We start from the raw sequence: 11,925 nt of genomic DNA, 5'->3' as shown, positions 1-11,925 counted from the left end.
GTAAATCTGCCCCGATGTGTCTAAGAGCAATTAGTAGCAGGGACTAATACGTGTCACTCAAAATGTCACACTTAGGGCGTGACAGTGTCACACATAAGCACACCTCAAACATAGAAATGTCACACATAAGCTGAATGGAAACTTAGCAGCCATGTCACAGTATATTTTGGATTGGAAAGTCCCCGGCATGGCTCTGGGAGACGTGCTGCCCTACCCTGTCTATATTTTGTGAGGGACCCTATAATTTTTGTCTCAGTGTGAGCCCCATTAATAGTTCCGCTTCACCACTTGTTAATACACATCGAAAATGCGGGAGTTAGTGAGGTATTTGCGTGACAGTGCAGCAGAAATGCTCAGAAGAGATGGTTAAATACTTTTAACAGGGGGGAAAACCTTACTATTCAGCGCCGCGACTGTTTCTTTGTAAACATAGTCCTCGGACCAAAGTTCACAACTTCCCTCCTGAAAGAGCGCAGAATGGGATCTACCAGAAGCCTCTCTGATTTCGTACATCCTCTAAGGGTGAGCAGCGAACCGCAACATGCTAATTCGCCGCAGCACTACGTCAGGTGGGCTTTTTTGTTGCTCGGCACATTCAGTAGGACAAGATCTGAAAACTGCACGCCTGGCCCCTTCACAAGAGCCCGCCATGAAGTTCTTTACTGCAGTTCTGTGCTTTTTATTATTACTTATGGCATCTCTCATTGAAAACAAAGAATGGCCCGTGCACACTGTGTGCAGAACAGGCGACTTGGAAGTGTCTTATAAAAGCTGTGGTGAGTGTTTTTTCTCCCTTTCCTAATGGTTTCTGAAGCGTCTGCTGTTTCATAATTAGACGCTGGCAGAATCATGTACTATTTTTTTTCTGTTTCATAGCGCACATGAGCTACAATAGCAAAGAAGTCAACTTTTCTTTAAAAAAGTCTTCGAATCGGAACTTGTTCTTTAAATGCTCGCCATGCCTTATTGTTATTTATCTGTTTTTAGAGGTTTTTGTGGGATTTTCACAGGGATGTGTGATATTTTGGGAGCTCTTGTGCGAGTAAATCCGCTCATGTGTTGCTGCAGCTCGGATGAAAACAAACTATCAAAAATTCATGACGCAGGCGACATCAGCTGTTTGGCAACCAGATGTTACTTAATGAAAATGAAAAGGGAGAGGCAGCTCGGTTTACTTGATTCTGCTGCTGTAACCCTTCATGGTCGGGATGCGTGACAGCCCAGGAGGAAGGATTTTGTCAAAATTAAAATTCGGACATCATCATCGCTTCATATTATGGACATCATTTCTTTTAGAACAGCACACTATTATATCATGTCACTATGGCTAAACAAGCCCTTAAAAACATTCAGGATTCAGGGCGGTGGTGATGGGGTGGGAGCTCACCTTTGTGAAACTAGACGTGTGTACTGAGTAGGCATGTCAGAAAGTTTTATGGAAGTATATCAAAAAGTGATAGATGGAATGCTTGAATTAATCTCAGCCACTGGTAAACACTCACGGCTGCATCCTAGTCGTTTGTTATTTTGCCACTATGCCACCTCAGTTTGGGCTCAGCCATATGCAAATCAGTCTTGACCCTGCTCCAATAAGAAAAACCCACCCTGAACCTCCAGGCCAGACTCTCCCAGAAACGAAACACAAGCAGCCCAGGACCGGTTTCGCCCTAACCAGGGCTCATCAGTCAGGTATAGCTTATGCTGTCACTATAGCATCATCGAATACCTACTGTTTGTGAAGTTAGTATGTGATGTGTTTCCTTCGCATACCATAATTAGCCAATCCATTAAAAGGTTGGCATAGAAGGGGGCAAATCTCGCACCCATCACTGGCTCTTATGTATGCACATAGATCATTATTATTCTGCATCGCTTCTAATTTCAAATTGCTATGCATGAGAATGTTTAATGATTTGGTGAACACTTATATTTTCCTGCTACATTGGTAAATCACCTTGTTTTGCTGAAGCATACCAACTGTATTAAACTTGTTTTTGGGCCATTTAAATTCTAACAATTTCAGCATCAAATGTACTTGAATCACTGCATCTGCCACTTTGGCAAGTCAAAAGGTCCAGGTAGCAAAGCTTTTTCAGTTACTAGTTAGGGAAAGCTCATTAGATTTGTCCCCTACATGCATATAGTTCAAGTAGACGAATAATAATATTTTAATTTATTTTGGAAAATATGGTGTACATCAATTTGTACTTTGTCATTGACTGAACTGAGGATTCGATATCTAGTGATTTTCTGCCCTCTTAATTATGCTCTTGTAAAACCTTAATCACAAAAAGTTTTCTTTGGTGCGCTTCTCGTAGTTGTGTGCAAATCTTAATGATAGTACGCATAATCCACTTCAATTGTTTTTTGCAAGAATATTCATCAAGCATCACAGTAAGGAGCTCAGTAAAGAATCTTTTATATTGCAAATTTAATGTTACTCGTTTACAAATCTTCAAATGTATTTATTTGCTTTGTTAGCTATTTCCATGCTTACGTACAGATGTAATTCTATCAATGTGAGAGGTACTATAAATTATGAAGGCGTTTCAGATTAAAACTCTTCATAAAGGGAATATTTTTAACATTTATCTGCAAAAATAATAAGCAGCAGGTACAGAATCTTTTTTCAAATAATTTATATTTTGCCATTTTTGTTTTGGATCGGTGTTCACATTTAAAAGTATTTCAAACCTTTCCAAACAAAAAAGGGAAAAAATGTGGTCTACTTAGTATCAAGTTCTGTAGTACGAATACTCCAGTTGCAATGGGGGAGGATCTGCCATTAACCAAACAAACATCCCTTCTATTCCGAGGTTACAACATGTGTATCATAAGGATTATTGGAAATCCTGGAGGCATGCAGGTAATCATGGCCCTAAATATATTATATTTCTACGCATTTTCATTCATGCTGTCATATTCATGAACGGGCAATTTTTAAACATCTTACCCTGCATTAATATGATATTCCTGTTTAAACCTTTGCTGAATTTCCACTCAATTTCATAGAGAAATGTCACTCTCTGTGTACCGTGTTCTTTCTCATCAGCACATCAAAATCAAAGGTGTCACCTTAGTAGTTCTTTTTTTTTTCAATATCTATTTTTATTGGCATTTGCATGACAACAACGTTTACTGTAAATAGTTATATCACATCAATTACATTGTTCTCTGTGAAAAGCAGTCATAACATAGGAACAATCGGCATAGAATGTTAACAGTATTTTACATAGTTCTTATTTTTCTTTTTTTTTTGTTAAAGATATTTTTATTGAGAGAATAGAAAGATAGAAACAACAGAAGAGAAAGGGGGATGAAAGCACATGAATCACAATTCAAAGAAGTACCCACGCAGGGGCCAATGCAAAAGGCCAAGCAGCAGTAACAGTTATGAAGGGCTAAGCAGTGTCATCACTCAGGGCAGGATATAAGAGTTCAAAAATAAAAAGTTCAAAAATCTGCCCGGGAGAATGTCAAGCCCCCTGCGAAATCCGGAGGGGAAAGCCCGCCTTGGTATAGGGCAAGTCTATCCAAGTCAAGTCCATGTACACCTCCATGCAGTTCGGCCATAAGAAAAACAACGCGACAAAGAAGATCATAAAAATCAAATCGTCCACATCCCCCTTCAGAAAAGAAAAACAAAAACCAAACCCCCCCCACCCCCCCAGAGGCTCCAACCTCCCCAGTGCACCCATCCCCCCCCGATGGTGGCAGCCAGACGCCAACCATTCACACAAGCACAGTTCACACCTGAAACAGATGTAAGGCACGTATAGTGGGCGGGCAAACCGCTGACGACAACCCCCGAGAGAGAAAGCGGACCAGTGGGCCCCATCTGAAAGTAAAGTTCTTAAAGTTATTTCTGAAAATGTCCGCCATACGCTCCACACTCAGCAGCCTCCATAACCTAGCAAACCAAAGGGAAAGAGCTGGGGCCTCCCTCTTTTTCCATGCAGCAGCCAGAGTCAGTTTGGCCGCTCCCAGACAGAGCCAAAGGATGTGCTTGTCAGCCCTGGTTTGGTGCTCCAGAAGCGGGTCCCGAAGGCCCAGGAGCACGAAGCCAATGGAATCTGGAATCGGGTAGCCCAAGATCTCCCTAATATGAGACAGAATCTCCTCCCAATAAGGGCGTATGATGGGGCAATCCCACCAGATATGGCGAAAGTCCCCCAGGAGACCACAGCCCCGCCAACATCTGTCAGAAGCTGAGGGAAAAATCTTTTTCAACCGGGTCGGATACAGATACCAATCTAGCATGGTCTTCATATGTGCTTCTCTCAGATCGATCGAATGATTGAATGTGTGTAGATCTCGCCAAAGATGGGACCACTCTTCGTCGGAGATGTCTCGCCCCAGGTGTTCCTCCCACAAACCCATGTATCTAGGGCGAGGTGAGATAGCCGTGGTTAACAGTAAATCATAGAGAAAGGAAATCACCCCCTTCATAGATGATGTGCGAGTAATGTAAGATTCGAAATCCGTGGGAGGCCTCGTCGCAGCGTCCTGCACCTCAGGAGACAATGCCCAATGTAGCAGCTGGGCGTGCCGGTAGCGCTCAGTAGGTGGCACACCATAGTCACGCATGCAATTTTGGAAGGTGAGCGGCTCATAGCCATGAAACAAATGTGTAAGTGCGTGGCAGCCCCCCGCCTTCCACCCATCAAAGGGTCCTCAACAAGAGCCGGCGGGAACGCTGGATTAAAGTGAATAGGTGTGAAGGGGGAAGGAAAGGAGGTCCATCGTTCATCATTAGAGACCGAGTCCCAGAACTTCAGAGTGGTGCTCGTAGGGGTGCTAATGTATGCGTTGCGAGGCCGATCCCCCTTCGCCTTCCAAACCAGGTCCCAAATAGAGCGCCCCGCCACACTCCTGTCCATATGCAGCCAATGCTTCTCTGACTCCATTTGGGTCCATTCAGCCAGCACCCGGAGTTGAGCCGCCTTGTAGTAAAGAAGCATGTCTGGAAGGCAAGCCCCACCCTTCCTCAAGGGCCGGCGAAGCGTAAGAAAGGAGAGTCTAGCACGGCCCCCCTGCCAGATGTAACACAGAACCATAGTCTTCAGACGTCGAAAAAAAACCCCGTCCAAGGGAATGGGGAGGGCTTGGAACAGATATAGAAGCTTGGGGAGCAGCGTCATCTTGACAGCATGCACGCGTCCAAGCCAAGAGATAAACATAGGCTTCCAGCGATTCAGCTCAGCCTGTATCTGAGTCAGCAGAGGAGGGAAGTTAGCTGCATACAGGGTGGCGATGGAGGAGGTCAGCTTGACCCCGAGATATTGAATGGAGGAGCCAGACCAGGCCAAGGGCGTAAGCGGTCGAATGCGCTCTACCTCAGAGGGCGAAAGCGTGAGATTGAGTATGTATGATTTGCCGGGGTTCACCTGAAACCCCGCCACTGCTTCGAACTGGGACAGCACGTCCTGCACCCGCGGAAGGGAAGTCCCGGGGTCAGCTAGCGACAAAAGGACATCATCAGCAAACAAAGATATTTTATGCTGTTCTCCCGAAAAGGGGAGGCCCACTATATCCCGGTCCTCTCGAACCCTAATGGCAAGAGGCTCTATGCTAAGCGCAAAAAGTAAGGGAGATAGGGGGCAGCCCTGCCTTGTGCCTCGGGAATGAGCAAAAAATGGTGAGACATGACCATTCACCATGACTCTCGAACGCGGGCCATGATAGTTGGCCCGGAGCATATCTATAAATTTGGGAGAAAAGCCAAAAGCATGAAGAGTACTAAAGAGGAAGTTCCAGTCCACCCGATCAAACGCCTTTTCAGCGTCAAGGCCCAGCAGGACAGCTGGAATCCTAAAGCGTTCAGCTTTCTCAATCAGATGAATCAGCCGTCTGGTGTTATCATGGGTCTGACGACCCTTTATAAAGCCCGATTGATCCGGATGGATGAGAGCAGGCATAAGGTCCTTTAGCCGGGTGGCTAAGATAGAGGAATACAATTTGGCATCAACGTTCAGGAGGGCTATGGGCCGGTAGGATTCACATTTGGAGGGGTCTTTTCCCGCCTTGTGAATAATCGAAATCATAGCCTCCGCCATAGTGCCCGAAGTGTGGCCCGCCTCCCTCATGGTGTTGAAAAGGAGCACCAAGTGGTCTCCCAACTCGGACGCGAACGTCTGATAAAAGGAGGCCGTATAGCCATCCGGGCCCGGGGCTTTTTGCGGTTTGAGGGACCGAATGGCTGAAAGCACCTCCTCCCTAGTAAACGGGGCCCCCAAGAGCTCATTCCATTCCCTGGAGACCTGCGGTAGCGACAGGGCCTCCAAGTGTGCTTGTTGAGCGGCCGGCACCAGGCGGTCCGCCGAGTATAGTGCAGCATAGAAGTCACCGAAGAGCTCTGCCTTAACCGCATCCCTGTGTTCCACTACCCCGGAGGGGGTCCGAATGCCACCCACATATTCTCTCTCACGTTTATCACGGTGCTGCCGTGCTAAGTGCTTCCCCGCTTTGTTGCCCTGAGCGTAGGAGAGGCGCCGTAGGCGCAGGAGGGTATATTCAGCTCGATTATTATAGTGCGCCCTGAGCTTCCCTCGCACCGCAGCAAGAGGGCGAAGTGTCTTTCTAGAAGGATTCTGCTTATGCGCAGTTTCCAACGTAGTCAGTTCCGCCTCCAGCGCCTCCCTCTCCTCACGACGAAGCCTGTTCAGGGCGGAGTTCAATGCAATGCACGTGCCCCGTGTCGTTGCCTTGAAGGCGTCCCATTGGGTAAAGATCGAGGTGTCACCAATCTTATTCAGCTCAAAGAACTCACCAATGGCCGCCCTAAGCTTCTTGCAGGATTCATCATCTCGCGTAAGGGATGCCGGGAAATACCATTTGCGATGAGGGGACGACTCTGGGGCCCAGATCAAGCACGTCGCCAAAAGGCTATGATCCGAAACTGAAAGTGGAAAAAATTTGCTATCGCGCAGGTCGCCCTGTAAAGATTGATGCACAAAAATATGGTCGAGACGGGAATATGTGTGGTGAACATGTGAATAGAACGTGTAGTCCCTAGTGCGGGGTTGGAGGGAGCGGCAGCTATCTATAAGGCCCAGACTTAACAAGTTATCGCGCAGCTCCGGGGAAAAGAGACCCGTCTCCGTCCTCTGTTGATGTGAACAGTCAAGACTTTTATCCCAAACCAAATTGAAATCTCCCATCACAATCAACGCTCCCTCCCCAAAGTCCTCAATCACACTCAGAATAGTCTTAAGGAACCCATGTTGCCCTGTATTTGGAGCATAAACCACCACCCAGGTGCAAAGCTTACCCATGAGCATTCCCTTCACCATCAACCACCTCCCCTCCTTGTCCCCCCGCACCCCCACAGGCTGAAATTGAAGGGCAGATCGGAACATAAGCGCAACCCCACGGTGCTTAGTAGTGGCCAGGATTTATAAATCAGGGGATACTGCCTGTGCTTAAGCCTGGATTCATCTTTGCGGGCCAAATGAGTCTCCTGCAGGCTCACCACATCTAGCTGATGATCTAAAATATACTTCCAAACTTTCTGGCGCTTTTGAGGAGAATTAAGGCCTTTAACGTTCCAGGAGCCTATCGTAACAGGCAACATCGAGACCAACTTCCCCCCAGCGCTCCAATCAATGCAGCCCAACTCTAAGTACAAACCAGACACACCACTGCCATACCAGGTCCCCATCCACCACCACCGGGATCCATCCCCAACAAGCCTACCGAAACCCACAGGAGCCTCAGAAACAAACCATAAAAAAGGGAAAGCAAAAAGTAGAAAAAGAACAATGAAAGCCGGACATGACCGTCGGGGGTAGAAGACCCAGGTAATGCCCCCCCCGAATCCAGGGTCGGGGTAACCCTCCATCGGAGAACTGTCCTACAGAGTACCTGAGGTGGTAGAGCCCCCCGGCTCCCACGGGCCGCTGTTGAGGGGGCCTAAGCCGCCGAGGAGCTGTCCACTCGGCTTGATTCAGTCACCTGGGCCACCGAGGCCAAAGCATCTCCCCTTTCACTCTGGCTCGCCGACGGGGATGGCCCCTCTGCTGCGCCATGTCGGCCCACTCTCTGCCAAGCTGGGGATCGGGAACGGCGACGTCTTCTTGGTGAGGCGCTGACGTCCGCCGACGCAGATGTTTCCTCCATTCCGAGCAAGTCCCTGGCGGCTGCTACTGTTGGCACTTGCATCAGTCTATTTTGCCACCGGAAGATAAGCCGAAAGGGGTGACCCCAGGAGTAGGACACCCCGTGCTCACTCAGGAAGGCGGTGACTGGGCGAAAGTCCCGTCGCTTTTGCAGGGTAGAGGCCGCCAGGTCTTGGAAAAGTTGAGGGCTGTGCCCACGAAAAAGCAAATTGTTAGTGTCTCTCGCCTTCCGCAGGATCGTCTCCTTCAGCTGAATGTCGTGGACACAAACAAAGATGTCGGGAGGCGGCGAGCGCGCGCCACGCGGCAGGCCTACCCGATGTACTCTGTCCATCTTGACTTCATTGCGATCGTCCTCCGCCAAAATGTGCAAAAAGAGAGCCTCCACATATTCCCGCAGGTTCCAACCGTCTCCATCCCACGGCACCGCTCTTATTCGGATGTTATTGCGACAGGACCTGTTTTCCAAGTCCTCGCAGTGGGTCTGGAGGTCCAGATTCTGCTCGCGAAGCTGGAGCAAGTCTTGCTGTAGCTGATGGACATCCCCATTGAGGCCCAAGTCGTGGTCCTCCAGGGTCGCTACACGCTCGCCGATGCCGTCTACATCACGGCGGACTTCACGGAGGTCGGAGGCCAGTTGTGCTTTCAGCTCCGTGATATCCTCCTTGATGGAGGAAAAAAGCTCAATCAGGAAGGCCTTCATGACCGGGCCATCAGCGTCGTCTTTGGTCGGTGACTTGCTAGGACTGGGGGGCGATCCAGATGCCCCCTTACCGGGACCATCCTTCCCCGACTTATTCAGGCGATTCCTCGTCGACATGATGCGACGCCTCAGCGCAGATGGTGAGAGGCAAGATGGCACCACCTCTCCGCCCGTTCGACGTCTGCGCTGTCCAGCAAAGCTCCAGACAGGCCGGCGCCTCCTCGTCACCTCTGCTCGGCGACAACTGCCAGCTCGGACACCGGAATCACAGGCAGGCTCGTCACAATTCCAGTGTGGGGGACTCGCACAGAAGCGCTTCACTCGATCACTTGCCAGAGTCCCGAGTCCCCTCTTGCGAAGAGTCGATGCCGCCCAGACAAAGCCCCGTAGGCCGCTCCGGTGCAAGTGCGTCACCAAAGTAACACCCCGGCTAAGTCCGCCGTCCCGTGTCGTAGCTCGACGGGAGGAAAGACAAGCCAATGCAGGACGCCTCAGCGAACCCAGGAAAGTCAAAAAGCCGGGGCTGAAATCGCCCCAATACTGCTATACAAAGCTATGAAGGGCTCGGGGTGCCGGAGGAGCTCGCAGGCACGTTTTACTCCGTCGCCATCTTGGCCACGCCCCCTTTTTTTCTTTTTTTTAATTAAATATTTATAGGGATTTTATGAGTAGTACAAACAGTCATATACATGACTTGTAGTGGTCTGGTTTACTCTTAGGCGAGTGATAGAAGAGGGAAAGGACAGAACAGACCAGTGGGAAAAAGAGAAAGGAGAGGAACTAAGAAGAGAAGGTTAGTATGGCCCTGTATAAAGAGTACTGCAGAATCAAACTATGCATCACACACACAAAACAACACCAACAGGAGGAGTAGGAACGGACATTCCACTGCTGCAGATTCCGTTGGCTCAGTCCATCGAGGGCGTCCGAGCAGCGATGACGAGAATTGTAGGTCTTCTAATCCGGCGTTTCATGGGGGTTTATGGGGGTAAGGTACCTGTCCAGGGTCTCCCACATCCCTCTGGACGAGGCTTTCAATGGGGAGTACTGCAATGCCAGGCTGTCCGCACCTCTTAGGTATGTAATTCAGTTTATCCAGGTTTGAAAGGTTGCTTTGCTTGAGTCTTTCCAGTTGTTCAGAACTGTTTTGACCACCACTGTCAGCAGGAGGTCCATAAGTTCCTCGTCGTTTTCCGAGGCAAGGTCTGATCTTATTCCTGCTGTGACAATGGAGATAAAATCTCTGTTCGTCTTGCGCTTAAAGATCTCATCTATAAAGTCAAACACCCTTCCCCAGAAGATCTTGAGTGTAGGGCAGTGTAAGATAAGGTGTATAATTTAGAAAATACATCTACGCATACAAATATAAATTCTCTCCTTGAATAATGATATCATCTCTTGGGTTTTCTACAAAATTATCAATATAAAAGCAGTTATAATTGCAATTCATGTAAATAATTCCAGTTCATATGTCTTATCTCAATATTGTAACTGCAGCATTGTTCTACATTCTGTCCATCAATTGTTCTTTTTGCATTTATCTCGTAATTGGTCTGGATGCTGGTATTTGAAGTTCCAAGAAATATCACCCACAATTTCTGTCGACAGCACGACTAGTCCTTTTTATCATTCAGTTACTCAGAACTCAGTGTTTTACAGTTTTCTATCATGTAAAGTTCCTTAGTTTCTTGTTTATATCATTCCCTTGTAGTGGTAATTTTACTTGTTCTTCAGTTTAGAAATCAGTTCACTTGGGAGACGGAGAACTATAAAAGTGTCACATGATGGCTCACTATGTGCCAAAGCATTTACATTTTATTTCTTCTTACATGTAAAATAAAGGATATTGATAGAGCTATTTAGAAATTACACTTAGAGTACTAAATTTGATTTGTGGTACCCAAGGCTTTAAGTGGGCCGGGTCCCTTCAGGTCTCAGACCCGGTAATATTTTAATACGAAGCCCTATTGACCCCTATGTCATGGTAGATAAGTGCCTGCATCCTATGAAATGCTAGGAAAATGAGTCAAAAGCTTGCTTCATCCATAACAGCAGTGACACCATAGCATATTGCCTTTTTGTCAGAGTGGAGTACTGAAACCTGTGAGGCTCAGAACATGAGAATCACCTGTAGCCATAGGTGCTTGGAGCAACATCATATAATGCAAATTCTATCCTCATCTACGGGTGTTTGATTGTAGATCCATCACACTGTGCATCACCAGAAGAGTCTTACTTGAGTGTGTTGAACAGTATGCTATACTTTCTATCCCACCTTTAGAACCATATCCCCTCCCCATTAGAGACAGGCAGAGTTTTCTGTATTTAGAAAGATCTTAGCATTCAAAAAAAATTACTAAACCTCTAATGTAGAAGAGGACCAGGAGACATTTTAGTTACACCAGTGTAATCTCATATAATTCCCGGCATTGTGTGTTAAAGTTGTTATGCCAGCCACGTCGAGTAGTATCAAGTCCATTTGGGTTAAACTTCTATCACAAGAGCTGGGACAATACAAATTAACAAACCGTAGGTGTCAGTTGTTCGCAGCACTTATGGTTTCTTTTCCACTAGTTTTAGCACAAGATTTGTCGTCATGTCCATTTCAGACTTGAGAACTGATTTTGCACAAAAATGTAGTGGAGAATGCTGGGTCTGCATTTAGTTATATTCTGCATATGACATAATGTACAATATGTGTTATGGCACTTTAAGTGCTATGCTCTATCTTTGGTTTTAGTGTTGCTATGTTCCATGTCACTGTTGTGTTCCTCTGCTGTCAGTTGTATGCTGGCTGCAGCGGGAATACCAACGTTATCTCTGCGCTCTTAATACAGTTTTCTTCTTATGAATATAATTGATTGTGGAAGATTCTTTGGGGTATACCACATTTCATGTAATGTAAATTTATTTTGGGGGAAATTTCGCATGACTACACAAATGGAAATTACGCATATTTTTCAAATACAGAATAGGATGATGGAAAGGGCTCATGCAGGAAACACCTTCAGAGTGTTTTGGTTGCTTGGGAATCTAGTACTTTTGTATCAGGATTATGGCCAAATTGGAATAACTATTATTAATCTTTGTGGAGGCTTTATCCAA

At 47.0% G+C, this 11,925-nt stretch overlaps 1 protein-coding gene across 1 annotated transcript in view; it reads left to right on the top strand.

The window, feature by feature from the left end:
- Positions 1 to 568: 568 nt before the first annotated feature.
- LY86 (lymphocyte antigen 86) overlaps positions 569 to 11,925 on the top strand; it is a 152,838-nt gene continuing 141,481 nt past the window's right edge. Inside the window, exon 1 of the mRNA XM_086966851.1 lies at positions 569 to 776. Coding sequence (XP_086822977.1) covers positions 650 to 776 — 127 coding nt within the window. The 5' untranslated portion in view covers positions 569 to 649. The remainder of the gene's footprint in view (positions 777 to 11,925) is intronic.

Source organism: Lissotriton vulgaris, chromosome 4_1 (genome assembly GCF_964263255.1).
Source record: "Lissotriton vulgaris chromosome 4_1, aLisVul1.2, whole genome shotgun sequence".
Classification (NCBI taxonomy): domain Eukaryota; kingdom Metazoa; phylum Chordata; class Amphibia; order Caudata; family Salamandridae; genus Lissotriton; species Lissotriton vulgaris.
Note: the sequence above shows the minus strand (reverse complement) of the source record. Positions and strands in the feature narration are given on the sequence as shown.